The following is a 17,033-nucleotide window of genomic DNA, read 5'->3' as shown; positions in this document are numbered from 1 at the left end:
GACTCTATAAGGATGGATAGAAATATGGCAGTATCACTTCACAATGGGAGAACTGACAAAAATCAGTTTTAACTCTGTAACCCTGAGGAGAAGATACAAAGTACTGAGATAACTCATGAGGTCCAAACTCAAACAGCCCACCAGCCTTACAGCACAACTTCAGATATGTTGACACTTACGTTTTTTGGCCACAGGATGTGAGGGGCAAACATCAGGGCAAGGTTGTGGGCAGACATCTTGTTCTTGTCTTGTTTCTTTGCTGTCTGGTAGAGAAGGTCAAGAAGCAGCTTTAGCAAATTACGATTGGGTGGTGGAAGAATCAGGAAGAGCAACTGCAGGGCTTCAATTTGGCGCTCTTTATCCGGAATGCTGGTCTTGTTTCCTTTATCATCAAACCGCATGAGATCTTGGAAGCCAAAGGATCATAATTTAGAGGAGAATAATTTAGAGGAAAATAAGCCAGAAGAGTTCATTTCAGCAACTCCACACATCAGATTCACAATAAGAAAATTCAAAGTGTGCAGTGAAATACAGTAAATTAATAAGGTCACCATTTCATCTTATTCATAAATCATGAAAAAGATGTGTATGCCCCTTTACTGATTTGGGTGTCTACATGTTCTTTTAATGTCAAGCTGCTTGTTTCATGAAAGAAAGACATTTTAAGGCAAAGATTCTTGCTTTGCTTTGGAAATATTTTACAAATCAACATGATCTATTTTCATAATGTCCTCCCTCTCCTGTTACTGTATTAGAATGAAAATAAAAACAAACCAAAAAAGTGCATTTCCAGATAGTAGAAAAATGCCACATCCATCCATCTGTCCGTCCCTCTGATCTAACATCACTGTTATATGGCCATACAGTGTGAATATATTCACCAGGGGATGAGTGAGGCCAACCGAGACAAAAAAAAAAAAAGCAGCTCCCATTCGTCTCTTACAATTGTCTGGCTCCTCACTATCTTCTACTGATTGGTTTCAGGTCCAGCCTACCCCAGCCAGGAAGGCTAGGTCAGCTCATTTATGACTAATGACAGACGGTCAAAAACTACTGTACTTTTAACTACATAGTGAGATGAATGCCAATGTTTGATCATCCCATGAATATGAATGGAGGTGTCTAACATCATGAAGACCAAAGGCAATGCTACAATGATTTAAAATAACACAATCTCCAAAAGCATTGACTTTGTTTAAAAAGTGCTTCTTGCATCTCCTTCTTACTTTGACTCACCTGCAATTTTCAGGTGTGCGTGGAAATGCCGGTGGGTTAGCAGGGGCTCTGGTAACTCCCCCAGAAACATCTTCAGCAGTGAGGCCACATCATTTGAGTGAAACTCCCCAGACTCCAAATCAACGTCAGCCCCATTGTTAAGAGCATCCCTTAGAATTTGTTGTCGGACACTGTTTCCCGGAACTCTAAACAAGCCCTCTACTCGCAAATCTTCTCAGTATTGAGGAAACCGGTAGAGGAGCAAAAGAGGCCAAAAGAGAAAGACAGAAAGGGTGGGATCCAAATATGTACCATTTCCATAGTTCGTGGGCTTTTCACTGGCCTTTATAGTGGCAGTGATATTGTTACAATAATAATAGTAATAGTAATAATAATAATAATAGGTGGCACAGTGGATAGAGCAATGGCCCTGGATTCAGGAGGACCTGAGTTCAAATCCGGCCTCAGACACTTGACACTTACTAGCTGTGTGACCCTGGGCAAGTCACTTAACCCTCACTGCCCCACCAAAAACAAACAAATAATAATAATAATAATAATAATAATAATAATAATAGAACTTACATGCATATAATTCTTTATAGTTACCAATCAACATCACCTTAAGCCCCTGGGACTGTCCTACACAAGTCCCCTACTCTCACCCTGAAGATAGTTCTAGGCTATATCACCAGATGGAATTGAAGTAATTCTGGAGAAAGGTAAGCTCTACTTTGACCTCATCAATCTGAAGAGGCCTGGAATGATCACAGTAATCCATCCCCACATGACCAGCCTGATTAAAGAGGAGGCCTATGGCAATAACACTAATAACAACTAGAGTTTATCTAGTGTTTTACAAGTTTGCAAAGCTCTTTGTATGTGTTATCCCACTTTGATCCTCACAACATCTCTGGGCAGCAGGTCTCCAGGATAGGTGGGGACCAAGCAGGGACCCTGGATCCACGAAAAATCCCAATATTCTTTAAATTCACCTTAAGATGTATGTACCATAGCCATCAACATAAATACATCTCACCACTGTATACTATCAGCATCAACAAAAAAGTTATTGCTTTAGAGAAAATCTTATTCTCTGTTGCTCACTGATGGGGTCCAGCCTAAGCCTCACAAACCCAGATCTATTTCACTAAACCCAGTTCCAGATCTTCAGTTTCTATTATGACACTTCTGTTTTGCCTTTCTTTCAGTATTTACCATAACACCTGTGACATAGTCAAGTGCTTAATAATGCCTGTTCACTGGCTGACTTCTAGTTGGGTTATGTACACAACCAAGGACAATCTCCAACCACTTAGCCTGCAGTTTATGAGAGTAACGGCATTTCTTAGAATGCAACAGAAACATTTTTGAAGGAGCCCCATTGGTCCTTCTCTGGCAACTATTTGGCACAATGCATAGAGTGTCAGGCCTGGAGTCTGAAAGACTCATCTTCCTGAGTTCAAATACAGCCTCAGACACTTACTAGGTGTGTGACCCTGGGCAAGTCACTAAACCCTGTTTGCCTCAGTTTCCTCATCTGTAAAATGAGCTGGAGAAGGAAATAGCAAACTATTCCAATACCTTTGGCAAGAAAACCCCAAATGGGTCACAAAGAATCAGGTACGACTGAAACAAATGAACAACGATAAAAATTGGTTCTACTAAGTAATAAGAACTTATTAAATGGTCATTAGGTCAATAAACATGTATTTACAGCATGCATAAATCCATGAAAGAGATAAAGATACCTTTAAAATAGTATCATGGAACTGCATCCATCTTCTAGCCTCTATTTCCATTCAATCCAACAAATATAAAGAAAGAGAACCTACTCTTTCTCTGCACTGAGCTGGGTTTCCTATTTCAAAAAGTATTTCCACTTGTTTCTCTTCACTGAGGATACACAGTGCCAAGGCACAACATAGATGCTTAATAAATGCTGATTTACTGAGTGAAATGAAAACTTGGAAAATATCATAACTATCCTGCCAAACAAACACAAATTTACTACATGATCTACTTTCATCACAGCATGTTAGAAGAAGGAAGAAGCTGAGAGATCATGTGGCATAATGGTGACCTCATTTTGGAGATGAGGCTACCGAGGCCCACAGAGGTTGATGGCTTCTCCCTTGGTTACTAAGCCATCAGTATCAGGGCCAAAACTAAAATACAGACCTCTTTGATTCCTAGTCCAGTGCTTTTTCTGGGCTTCTGAGAATCAATCTGATTAATTTCTTTTAAAGGGATTATGTGGGAGAATTAGGTTACACAGACTATACATACAGCATAATGTTCCAGTAATTGTGATTTTTATGATGCATCAGAGCCAGTATTTTTTCAGCAAGAATCTTTCTGAACACAATAGGACAATGTAACTTGACACATGATATAGGCTTTTTTCATATACACCTTTTCAAGAATACATATCTAATGTATGAAGCAGTCAAATGATACATGAACTGTTAAGTACACAGGCATGTCATAGAACTTCAAACCCAAATTATGTATGGGAAGCTACTTTCTTGCCATGGGGTAGCTCATCTGTCAGCAAAAAACTACACATTCCTTCTTTTTTTTTTTTTGCTTTGTTTTTTTGGTTTTTTTAGTGAGGCAATTGGGGTTAAGTGACTTGCCCAGGGTCACACAGCTAGTAAATGTTAAGTGTCTGAGGCCGGATTTGAACTCAGGTACTCCTGACTCCAGGGCCAGTGCTCTATCCACTGCGCCACCTAGCTGCCCCTACACATTCTAATAACAAAAAGGACAGCAAAATTGGAGGGAAACTTACTTTTGTGCAAATATTCAATCAGTTGGTATATTTGAGCAATGCCCTCTTCTGTTAATGGTGATCCAAATACAACTCCTTTTTCTAGAAAACCAAAACACAAGGCAGTGAACAAATTTGTACATACAGTATAGAATCAACTACTTAAAGCCTTGCAGCATTCTAGAGAAACAGAACATAGCTATGTGTTTTACTGAGCTATAAAATAGTTTTACAGGGTCAAAAAAAAATCATGTTAATTTAAAAGTTCACTGTGAGGTGAATGCACTGTACTAAATAATACTAAGCAATATTTACTTCCGCTTAACAGTTCTATTTACTTGGAATATATATAAAAAACTTTATGACTACATTACAATTTCAGGGGGGAGGGGATTTGAATGGTGTTAGATACTCCTAGTGAGGAAACTACTTTTAACTCAAACCAGCAACTATTCTGTAACATATTTATATAGTCTTGGAAAGTTTCCTGGAACACAGAAAGGTTAAGTGACTTCCCTCCAGAATGGGTCAGAGGAAGTACTTGAACTTGGGTCTTCTTACTCCTAGATTGGCTCTTTCCACTAAGATGCACCACTTCCCATTGTGATTTGATTGTTTATTATAATGAAAAGACTACACAAAAATCCCTTGCATAGACTCAAACTCCTCATTTGGGACTGCACATCTCTTTGATATAAAATCAATAGAGAACCACTACTGATGAGAATGTTTGGGGAAATGCAGTATCCTGGCTGTCCTGAATAAATCCATTTTCCCACCTTTGCGCTTGAGAGACATGAGCGATCTGAAGAATCCTGACGTTGTGCCAGCCCCGTTGGGTAACTTCAGGTCTACCTCCCCCATCAACTGAGCCAATTCTGTCCCCGGCAGGTCAATAAGTCTGGTGATGTTGCTAACCACTAGCTCGGTGAAAACATCAGGCTTTTCATGTCGGAGCTTCTCCACAAAGAAGTCAGGGTTAAAGATGATTGGCTGTCCTCGAAGAGAAACATCATTGCAGATGACAAAATTACAGATGGCATCACTGAAAAAAAGAAAAAAGCATTTTCTGTTTAAATTTTTGGATGTATTTTACATGCCTACTTAGGCAATAAAAACCATTCAAACAACATAATCAAAAACTTTTGCTTCCAAAGAGGAAGAAGACAGTCCACTACTTGTTCAGACTCTCATCACCCCTAATTAATAGCACTTGTGAGTACAGCCGCCCAGTAAAATTGCCAGATTATTTTCATGATGTGGTCTGAAACCCCCTCCAGGCCCTTTCAGCTCTCAGCCTATGATCCTACATTTCTAGGCCAATGGGAAGGAACTCCCAAAGAGGGAGAAATTAAAGACACACACAAGAGAGGGAAGGGTGAAAGGAGGGAGGCTCTGGAAGAGTCATAAGGAAAGAAAAGCTATCATACATAGTTTAGGGTGCATATTTATCACAGGGGTACATCTAGAAGAAGGTGGCCAGCACAGTGATAATGCTTGCAACATTTGTAGCATTAAGGATCAGATGAACAAACTAGATATGTTCAAAGTATAAAAGAAAAGACTTAAGAAGCATGTGGGTGTCTCTAAGTACTTGCAAGGTTGTGACATGTAAGTGGGACTAAATCTATTCTTTAAAGCCCCAGTGGGCAATGCTAGCAGCAATAAGCAGAAGTTGCAGAGGCAAATCCTCATAGCCATTAGAGCCATCCAAATGTGGGATAGGCTGTCAGGAGATGGGGACAACACTCAAAGCAGGTGGAGGGAGACTGAAGGATTGTTTGTCAAAGCTGTTCTAGACAGGGAAGAAGGGAACAAGCATTGATATAGTGCCAGACACTGTGCTAAGTGCTTTACAATTATTATCACATCTTATCCTCACAACAACCCTAGGAGGTAGGTGCTATTACTTTCCCCCACTTTACAGATTAGGAAACTGAAGCAAACAGAGCCAAATGACTTGATCAGGGTCACACAGCTAGTTAAGTGTCTGAGGTCCAGTTTAAACCCAGGCCCACACCAGAGGCAAGTGACAGGAAAAGATTTTCTTTCAGATAAGTGTTCTTTCCAACTCTTAAATTCTACAATTCTTCTCATTTTCCTAAATCGAGCAAACAGCATACACAGATATAGATCCTATCGGACTTGTAGGTGCAATTACAGAAAAAGTACTAAAACCAGTACTTGTTTTGACCAAATTTGTCAATTTTTATTACTGCCTTATTCATGGATAGGAGAAGAAGGGAGGAAAGGGCAAAACAATCTTGCCTGTCACTTAGATGGGGGCTCAAGGGGCAACGTGGACTAGAAGCGCAAAGGTGGATCATAAGGCCTGGTTTCAGAAATGTCTAACAGGGCTAGGAGTCACGGAAGTCAAGAATCCAGGCAACTGAGGTTCAAGAGAAGCAGGTCAGGAGTCCAGAGTCAATGGCCTTCCTCTCAGTAGGACCCAAACAGAGCAGGAAGGTAGTTCCTTGCCTAAGGATGGTCCTAAAGCAAAATTTTTTTAATTTATTTATTTAAGTTTTAAACCTTTGTTTAGATAAGATTTCCAATTTTACATTTTTTCTCCCTCCCGCCCCTAGACAGCAGGTAATCTCATATATAACATTAAACATATTTCTGCATTAGTCATGTTATACAAGAAGAATCAGAGCAAGAAGGAAAAACCTCAAAAAAGAAAAACAACAGCACCAAAAACAAAAGAGATAGTATGGTCCAATCAGCATCCATATTCCACAGTTTCTTTTCTTTTTTTTTTTTTTCCTGCATTTGGAGAGCCTTTTCCATCATGAGTCCTTTGGAACTTTCTTGTACCATTGGATTGGTGAGAAGAATCTAGTCTATCACAGTTGATCAACACACAATGTTGATGATACTGTGTACAATGTTCTTCTGGTTCTGCTCATCTCACTCATCAGCCCATTCAAGAGCCTCCAGGTTTCTCTGAAATCCTCTTGCTCATCGTTTCTTACAGCACAATAGTATTCCATTACATTCATATACCACAACTTGTCCAGCCATTCCCCAATTGATGGGCATCCCCTCAACTTCCAACTCCTTGCCACCACAAAAAGAGCAGCTATAAATATTTTTGTACATGTGGGTCCTTTTCCCTTTTCCATGATCTCTTTGGGGAAAAGACCCAAAAGTGGTATTTCTGGGTCAAAGGGTATACACAGCTTTATAGCCCTTTGGGCATAATTCCAAATTGTAGAGCAAAATTTAAAAGGTCTATATATAATCCTGCTTTAATCGGGAGACTCCGGTGACCCCTCCCGTGGTAGGCAGATGTAATTTTAAAAATCAGCACTTTCTCAAACGAATCTTCTTAGTTCTTAACAGGTTAGAGAAATTCACATGATGGTTCAGGGAATGAATCTTCAGCAACCAATGGGACAAAAGTCACATGTAAACTCTGCAAATCTTTCATTGGTTAAGTTCTATAACCTACCTCTCTGACTCCCCAGTCATCTAAGCAAAAACCTTAGATGCTAAGCGCATGCCCCTACCACTTCTTCCAGTAAATAGGTAATATGGGAATGCCACCAGGCTCATCCTTAATCATCTCCTTACCAGGCAGCAAGACTGGAGACCATGTGCTAAAACAATGGTTAGAAAATTGCTCTAGGACCAGTAGATAAATCCATCCTGCCACCTGTTTTTATATGGCCTGACAGGTAAGAATGGTTTTTACATCTTTAAATTAGGTTTTATTGTACAAAACACAATATAAAAATTGGTCATACAAAAACAGGCTGTATGCCAGATTTGACCCTTGGGTCACAATTTGCTGACCCTTGCCCTAGAGAACTAAAAACTTTCATTTCCTGAACTCTGGTTCTCAGAATCTTGGGTAGAAGGGGTAGGTCTATCAGGACTTCAGAAGACCAACTATATCAGTCCAGACAAACTCCAAACATGCCTCACTTTATATGTTGGCCATCTCATCATTAGCTGCCTTGCCCCAGTTCAAATACTTTCCCTATTTTAAAAATAAGCTAAAACATTTGTTATAGGAAGAGCTTTACAGCAAGGTTTACTGGAATTCTTGGAAAAAATGAATCAAGATTTTTAAAATGATTATTAGATAAAATGAGAACTCTTAAGGAAAAAAACTAGAAATTAAATATAAACTCAAGAGAAAAGAATTGGAAGGAGAATAAACAGTTTAGTAGACTAAGTGTGAAAACTTATCCAAGTAACACTTCTTGAAAATTAGAATGGTCCAAATAGAAATCAATTACTCCATGAGACAACAAAAAACACCAAAACAAAATAGAAAAACTGAAAAAGTAGAAGAAAATATTTCTTATCAATAACAACTGAACCAGAAAATAGGTCAGGTTAAGCCCATCTAACTATCAGAGAAAAAAAAAAAAAAACCAAACCCTAAATCTATGATCTTTTAATCCTAAGAAGCCTGGGTACCATATTTTTTTTAAATTATGAATGAAAACCTCCTAGAACTTTTGTAAACAGAGAGCAAAATGAAAACAGAAAGAATCCATTCACTACCTCAAATAAATCCCAAAATGAAAATTGCCAGGAAAGTCACAGCCAACTTCAGATCTTCCATATTAAAGAAAAGATACTGCAAGCAGCCAGAAAGAAAAAGTTCATGTATCAAGGAACCACAGTTAGGACTATGCAACACTTGACAACTACCACCATAAAGGGGATGGGGGGAACTTAGAATGCAATATCTAAAAGACAAAATAAAAAGTGAATAATTCAATCAGCAAAACCAAGTATAATCCTAAAGAGGAAAATTGACCTTTTAATGAAAAGAGGACTTCCAAGTACAAAGAATGGGAAAATACCTCCTCACAATGAGCTTACGTCTAACTCCCTTCAAGCCACATATACTGTGCTCCCAATACCACCACTCACCATGCCCCAAAATTTGTACCACTCCTCTTTGTGTAGCAGACTCAATGGCCTGTATCCATCTTCCTCATTCAATATCCAAGGAAACTAAGTGTTGTTTCAGTCATGTCTGACTCTCTGTGACCGCATTTGGGGTTTTCTTGGCAAAGATACTAGAGTGATTTGCTATTTCCTTCTCCAGCTCATTTTACAAATGAGGAAACTGAGGCAAAGAGGCTAAGTGACTTTCCCAGGGTCACACAGGTAGTAAGTGTCTGAGGTCAGTTTTGAACTCAGGAAGATGTCTTCCTGACTTCAGGCCCAGGACTCTAACTACCACACCCCCTAATTGACCAGGAAACCAGGTGGTAATGCATAGTGCTGGCCTTGAAGTCAAGTCAACAAGCATTTAATAATCGTTCATTATGTGTCAGTATGTTAAGCAATGGGGATACAAAGAAAAGCAAAAACAGACACTGCCCTTAAGGAGCTCTTAGTTTAATCAGGAAAACAACATGCAAACAAGATCATATATAGGCCTGGCCGTGTCATTTCCCAGTCCAATCCATTCCAGTGGCTCCCATATGCTTTTAGGATCAAATCTAAACTCTTCTACTTGGTATCTTTAGCAGACCTTTAGCAGCCCTGTCCTGAGCGGCCCTTCCGCCCTATTACAACTGCTCACCTTCACACTCCCCAGTCTGGCCACACCGGCCTTTTTGCTGTACCTCACACAGGACGCCGTCTTCTCCTCACTTTTGCATGAACTGGCCCCCAAACCCAGAATACGTTCCCCTTTCCACTTCTGTCTCTTGGAAGCCCTTGTTTCCTTCAAGGTTCAGTTCTGTCACTGCCTTCTCCATGAACCTTTCCTGATCCTCCCAGCTAGTAATACTTTATTAATATTTAATAATAAGTATTATTTAATAATAAGTATTATTTAATATTAATAATATAATCCAAAATTATATATACTTTATGAAAACCTGCATCTGTATGTGTTGTCTCCCCATTGGGGTATAAATTCATCGAGCAATTGTTTCATTTTTGTCTTTGAATCCCCAGGGCCTAACACAGTGCCTGGCATAGAGTACTGAAGTGAGGAACAAGGAGGCCAATCAGGCCAGAATGAAGAATTCAGGAAAGGGAGTAATAATATATCACAAGGCTGAAAAATTAGATTAGGGCCAGATTACATCAGGCTTTAAAAGCCAAACAGAAGAGTTCATGTATAAACCTAAAGGGGGAAAAAGAAGCCACTGGATTTTATAGTGTAGGAGCAATGCCAATTTCAGATCTGTGCACCTTAGCAACTGTGGGGAAGATGGACTAAACTGGGGAAAGATGAGCAGGGATATCATTTAAGAGGCTGTGGCAAAAGATGTCAAGAAGTTTTTTTATTATTATTATTATTTTTTTGGTGGGGCAATGAGGGTAAAGTGACTTGCCCAGGGTCACACAGCTAGTAAGTATCAAGTGTCTGAGGCCAGATTTGAACTCAGGTCCTCCTGAATCCAGGGCTAGTGCTTTATCCACTGTGCCACCTAGCTGCCCAGTATCAAGAAGTTTAACTAGAGTGGTGGCTATGTGAACAGAGAGAAGGGGCCAGAGGCAGAAAGGACAAAATTTGGTGACAAATGGGATATGTGCAGTGAGGAAGAGCAAGGAGTCAAGTCTAACCTCCAGGTTGTGAACCTATGTGACTAAAAGGATGGCAGTATCCTCCACAGAAACAGGAAAAAAATTAGTTCAGCTTTGGACATCTTGAGTTTGAGATACTTATGGGACATCCAGTTTGAAAAGTCCTACAGACAGCTGCAGATGTATAAATAAAACAGAGCTCAGGAAAGAGACGAGGGCTACAAATATAAATCTGGGAGACATCTGCAGAGAAATGCTAACTGGATTCAAGGGAGGTAATGATGTTACCAAGGGAGAAGGGAGAGGGAGAGGGAGAGGGAGAAGGAGCAGAGGGAGAGGGAGAGGGAGAGGGAGAAGGAGCAGAGGGAGAGGGAGTGGGAGAAGGAATGGGAGAGGAGAGGGAGAGGGAGAGGGAGAGGGAGAGGGAGAGGGAGAGGGAGAGGGAGAGGGAGAGGGAGAGGGAGAGGGAGAGGGAGAGGGAGAGGGAGAGGGAGAGGGAGAGGGAGAGGGAGCAGGAGAAGGAATGGGAGAGGGAGAGGGAGAGGGAGAGGGAGAGGGAGAAGGAGCAAAGGGAGAAGGAGTGGGAGAAGGAATGGGAGAGGAGAGGGAGAGGGAGAGGGAGAGGGAGAGGGAGAGGGAGAGGGAGAGGGAGAGGGAGAGGGAGAGGGAGAGGGAGAGGGAGAGGGAGAGGGAGAGGGAGAGGGAGAGGGAGAGGGAGAGGGAGAGGGAGAGGGAGAGGGAGAGGGAGTGGGAGAAGGAATGGGAGAGGGAGAGGGAGAAGGAGCAGAGGGAGAGGGAGTGGGAGAAGGAATGGGAGAGGAGAGGGAGAGGGAGAGGGAGAAGGAGCAGAGGGAGAGGGACAGGGAGAGGGACAGGGAGAGGGAGAGGGAGAGGGACAGGGAGAGGGAGAGGGAGAGGGAGAGGGAGAGGGAGAGGGAGAGGGAGAGGGAGAGGGAGAGGGAGAGGGAGAGGGAGAGGGAGAGGGAGAGGGAAAGGGAATGGGAGAAGGAGCAAAGGGAGAGGGAGAGGGAGAGGGAGTCCAAGACAGAGAGCCTTGGTAAACCAGTCACAGTTAGGAGAGAGAGAGATGATGACCCAGCAAAGGAGACTGAGAAGGAACAGTAAGACAAGCAGGAAGATAACCAAGGAACAGTGCTGACAACAGAGAGGAGAGAGCATCCAGGAAAAGAAGGTGGTCAGACATGTCAAATGCTACAGGGGAGGATAAGAATTAGTAAGAGATCATTGGTGACTTTGGATTGAACAGGGTTAAGAAATGAGAACAGAGAGTAAACAGCTTTTTAGGAGTTTTGTTTTGAAAGGGAGGAGAGAGATAGGATGACAGCTTGATGAGATGGTGAGGTCTGAGGATTTTTTAACGACGGAGAAAACTTGGCATCAGAGAAGGAACTAGTAGTTGGGAAGAGACTGAAGATTAGAAAAAGGGGGGTAATGCTAGAGAAAACAACAGGGGATGGGATCAAGGGTGCATGTAGAGGGGTCAGCCCTGTGGAGAAAGGTCACTTCTTCACCAGACCCTGGAGTGAAGAAGGTGATAACATGGGAAGATGTCGAGGGGTTTTGAGATCCAAAAAAGGGAAAAAGAGGGAGCTCCCAGTAAATAATCTCTATTTTCTCAGTAGAGTATGAGATAAAGTCCTAAAGAATGAGCTGCTGAGGGAGGGGGGGAAAGTGGTAGGGGAGGCTTGAGAAGCAAAGATGAGGCTTTTAACAGCTTCTGTAGGAAGTAGAATAGAAAGCCAATTAGGAAGAAGTAAAAGAACTGCCTCACTACAGTGACAATTCACTTAAGATTAGGCAACAAATTTAATGTACAGAATTATTTATAACAACATCTTTGTGTTAGCAAAGAACTGGAAACAAAGTGGTTCCTCATAGCCTGGGGAATGGCTGAACACAATCCAGTATATGAAAGCAAGGGAATGTTACTGCTTCATTTAAAAATCAAGAATATAAATCATTCAAAGAAGCTTAAGAAGACAGAAAGTGATGCAGAGTAAAGCAAGTAGAACTAAGAAAACAATCTACACAACGACCACAAAAATGTAAAGGAAAACAACTCCATAAGACAGAAGGACCTGAGTTCAAATTCGGCCCCAGACACTCAATAGCTATGTGACCCTGGGCAAGTCATTTAATCCTGACTGCCTAAAAAAGAAGAAGCACTCTAGCACAATGAGTGGTCTGTTGACTGCAGAGGACTGAAGGCAAAGCAAACTTTCTCCTCTCAGCAGGAAGATGGGGAGCTTTGGGTGAGAAATGAAGCCTTCTTTAATCATCAGACCTAATCAATGTTTTCGTTGGTTTTATTTGTTACAAGGGAGGCATGGGGTGCAGTATAGGGAGAGGGCCAGGCCAGAGAGTAAGGACTGGAAAGTTACTCAATGCTAAATTTTTTTTAATCAATAAAATATTTAAAAATAACAATGGAGGGGCAACTAGATGGCAAAGTGGATAGAGCACCAGCCCTGGAGTCAGGAGGACCTGAGTTCAAATCTGACCTCAGACACTTAACATTTACTGACTGCGTGACCCTGAGCAAGTCACTTAACCCCAATTGCCTCACCAAAAAAACAAAACAAACCAAAAACAAACAAAACCAAAAAACAATGGAACCCAAGGGAGACCTTCATAATGCAAACCAAGTCAAATATAAATGTCTATTCATTCTTTATGTTCTCTTTCCTTGTTCTTTCTATTCTGAGATGTGATTCTTCTTATATAAAAATAAGGATGCCTCTAAATCTATGACCATATAGTTACTGCATAAACAAAATAAAAGAGGATCCAAGGTTAATTTTTCATTCTATGATGCTGACTGGGACATTTTGGGATTTTTTTGTTTTGTTTTAAATCATAAAAGTATTTTAGTATTTTCCAGTTACATGTAAAGATAGTTTTCAACATTTGTTTTTATGTGTGTGTGGGTTTTTTTTGGGGGGGGGAGGAGGGGAGGGGGGGAGGCAATTGGGGTTAAGTGACTTGCCCAGGGTCACACAGCTAGTAAGTGTTAAGTGTCTGAGGCTGGATTTGAACTTGGGTCGTCCTGACTCCAGGGCCGGTGCTCTATCCACTGGACCACCTAGTTGCCCCACAACATTTCTTTTTATAAGATTTTGAGTTCCAAATTTTTCTCCCTTCCTCCCTTCCCTCCCCCCTTGCCAAGACAGAAAGCAATCCAATATAAGTTATATATGTACGATCACATTAAACATATTTCTGCATTAGTCATGTTGTGAAAGAAGAATCAGAACAAAAGGAAAAAACCTCAAAAAAGAAAAAATAGTAGGAAGAGTCTGCTTCAATTTGCATTCAGATTCCATAGTTCTTTTTTTCTAGATGTGGAGAGCATTCTCTATCATGAGTTGACTGGGACATTTTGTCAAGAGAAGTAGTAAGCTTTTCCCTAATTGCCTACAATCCAACAACTGACATGTTTTCTTCTATTTTTTTTTTAATTTCAGCTACTCATAGTCAAGAAACAAGATCTAATTCAGCATCATCACACCCAGACTCTACTGATGTTTCAAAGTTAGCAGCAGAGTCTGTCCTCACAAGAACAGACTGAAGTTAAGCCACCTATGGCAAATGGTCATTCCTAGTAACACAAGGACCAGTCTTACAAGTCACCTTGTTGCTCAACAGAGACCATCTCTTTCCCCATCTCCAACCTGAAGCAGAGAAATTCAAGTGGTCAGTTAATAGTGATAGAGCCACACAAAGATAACTGAAATACAAGAGAAAAAATAAGTGGGATTCCGAGTGTCCAAAATATGTCCTTTTCCCCCTTTTCCCTTCCTACCCATGTTAATCCTTCTGATTCTTTCCTTTTCTTTCCTCTCTCTTCCTTCCCCTTCCTATTTTCCAGAACCCCCAAAAGAAGTAGCAGTCAGAGGATGCCTACACAGGGCTACACATAGGGAACAAACACTGAAGGAAAAAGGAAATGGTACCGAGGGTGGAAGAGTGGGGCCAAATTTCTTTTACATCTGTATTATATCCTGAAGTCCCCAAAAAACCATGATGATACTCTTTCTAAAAAGGTAAAGATATTAAAGAAAACATTTAAGCACCCAGAAACATTTTACAGACACACAGACACACACACACAATTGCTGACTGCTAACTCAGACCATATGGAAAATTTAAAATAATTACATTTCATCAAAAACAACTTGCTATTCTACAATACCTTTTTATTTTAAAAGCAATGGAAAGTGTGCATTTTAAAGAAAGATATCAATTTCTTACATGAGTGCTGAAAGCTTCTGGCGTGGCATTGGTGAAGCAGAGAGCCCGGAGAAGAACTTGCTCCTTGTTTACAGGGACAAAGAAACCCTCCTATCCCTACCCCAGCACAGCCTGCACAAATTCCAAGCATGCTAAAGGATACAAGAGCATATTATAGAACCTGAAAGACGGCACTTGTTGGGAGACTGGGCATTGGTCTGCGTGTAGGAACAAAACAGAAATGAAAAGCTGGGCGAATTGACTCCATTTGCCAATGATCCATGTAGATAGAGACTAAGGGAAATCATTAGCAATGATTAAAATGTCTCCAAATGAGAAAATATAACTATCAACCAAATTTAAGAACAAACTGAAAAAAAGGGGAAAAAAAAAAGAGCAAACTGACAAGTAGTTTAAGCCTATATCTTAAGTCACTAGGTGACTAGTACAATTCAACACCTAGAGACGATGGTTAAATCCATGGAAGCTGATGGGAGAGAAGAAAAGAGGGCTTGGCCATATTCACAGTTTGGAGGTGATACATGGATAATAACTTAGCAAAGGAGAATGAAAGAGCAGTCAGACAGGTACGGGGAGAAACAAACAAGGGAAGGGTCACAAAAATAGACAGGCCGAAGTATCCAAGAGGAAAGGGGTATCAAGATTATTAAATGCAGCAAAAATCAGAAAAAAGACTATTGGATTTTGTCTATAAAATCACTGATAACTTGGGGAGGGGCACAGTTTCAGTCATGTTGCAAGGGGCTGAGAAATAAATGGGGGAAGATAAGGAGGTAAGAAGTATAAACAGCTTCTTCTAGGAGTTTGGCTGGGAAAGAGAGGAAAAGTGAAGAACTTGAGGGATACAGCTCCTCACAGTAATTTTTGATGGACTATCATCCTTCTCCCAATCCTTAAACAGAAGTGTCCACCCAGGCTACCCCACAGGCCTTCTCCTCCCCCGACCTTCCTGCCCAAAGTGAGCTAACCTAGGACCAGGGCCTTGCACACAGGTCTAAATTAAAATATACCCACCCCTTAAAAAAATGTTAAATTCCGTTTTTTAGGTTCACATTCTCTCTGTTCCAGCTCCCCCCCCCCCAATGAGAAATCAAGGAAAACAAAACCCGTTACAAATATGTATAGTCAAGCAAAAATACGCTTTACACACACACACACACAAAGATATAGACTGGGAGGTGGGAGTGGGGATCTCATCTTCATTTTGAATCCATTACTCCAAAATCTGGAGGCTGGTAGCATGCTGATCATGAGTTCTCTGGCATTGTGATTGGCCATGGTGTGGATCAGAATTGTTTGTCTTTCCATTATTGTTACCATTCTACAGATTGTTCTGCTCACTTCACTTTGCATAAGCTCATACAAGTCTTCCCAGGTTTCTTTGAAACCATCCCCTTCGTCATTTCTTACAGCACAATAGAATTCCTTCCCATCTGTGGACTACAACTTGTTCATCCATGCTCCAGTTGATGGGTACTCCTACCTTCTCAGCTTCCAATTCTTTGCTGTCACAAAAAGAGTTGCTATAAATATTTTTGTGAACATGGGACCTTTTCCTCTTTCTCTGATCTCTTTGAGGTACAGACGTAGTGGTAGTGCCACTGGACCAAGATGTAGGTCCAGTTTAACTGCTTTTTGGACACAGTTCCAAACTACTCTCTAGAATAGCTAATGACCACCCCTTTTTACTCATTTCCTTCTCTTCTCTATCCTTCCCTTCCCATCTCATTCCTTTCCTCTCCTTCCCTTCCCTTCCTTCTCAGCATAAGAGATACCATTACAGTGCTCACTTCAGAGGCACATATACTAAAATTGGAACAATACAAAGAAGATTAGCATGGCCCCTGCACAAGGATGACACACAAATTCGTGAAGTGTTCCATATTTTTACTGAATTAATACTTAAGTATCTGAATTACTGATCTTGCTGTTTTGATTTTAATTTGTTGGCCTGAGCAATAGCTAAATTGGTGCTTGAATCTGTAAAATGTATAAGATACAATTCCTGAAGTATCTCATTCTTTCAAAATGATAAGAGTATAATCAGACAAAAGTAAACGAGCTTGAGAAGCAAAGATGTGAGTCTGTTAAGTAGTAAGGTTAAAGTCAGAAATCTTTTGCTTTTGTTTTTTGTTTGTTTGTTTGTTTGGGGTTTTTTTGCGGGGCAATGGGGGTTAAGTGACTTGCCCAGGGTCACACAGCTAGTAAGTGTCAAGTGTCTGAGGCCGGATTTGAACTCAGGTACCCCTGAATCCAGGACCGG

The 17,033-nt window shown here is 40.9% G+C and overlaps 1 protein-coding gene and 1 non-coding gene across 3 annotated transcripts in view; one reads left to right on the top strand and one right to left on the bottom strand.

Annotated features, from left to right (window-relative positions):
- The window catches only part of ARHGAP19 (Rho GTPase activating protein 19), a 59,727-nt gene that overhangs the window by 24,721 nt on the left and 17,973 nt on the right, over positions 1-17,033 (bottom strand). Inside the window, exons 1-5 of one of the 2 annotated variants that reach the window (XM_043981410.1) lie at positions 14,771-14,815; positions 4,768-5,033; positions 4,010-4,090; positions 1,237-1,446; positions 180-406 (exon numbers count right to left, since the gene is read on the bottom strand). In XM_043981410.1, the coding sequence (XP_043837345.1) occupies positions 180-406; positions 1,237-1,446; positions 4,010-4,090; positions 4,768-5,033; positions 14,771-14,799 (813 nt within the window). In that variant the 5' untranslated portion in view covers positions 14,800-14,815. Of the gene's footprint in view, positions 1-179; positions 407-1,236; positions 1,447-4,009; positions 4,091-4,767; positions 5,034-14,770; positions 14,816-17,033 lie in introns of those variants that run through there. The other variant, XM_043981409.1, reaches the window with a different exon arrangement.
- On the top strand, positions 16,553-16,659 carry LOC122744770. The gene has a single exon (XR_006355117.1). It is a non-coding gene; the product is annotated as a U6 spliceosomal RNA (small nuclear RNA).

Source organism: Dromiciops gliroides, chromosome 2 (genome assembly GCF_019393635.1).
Source record: "Dromiciops gliroides isolate mDroGli1 chromosome 2, mDroGli1.pri, whole genome shotgun sequence".
NCBI lineage: Eukaryota > Metazoa > Chordata > Mammalia > Microbiotheria > Microbiotheriidae > Dromiciops > Dromiciops gliroides.
Note: the sequence above shows the minus strand (reverse complement) of the source record. Positions and strands in the feature narration are given on the sequence as shown.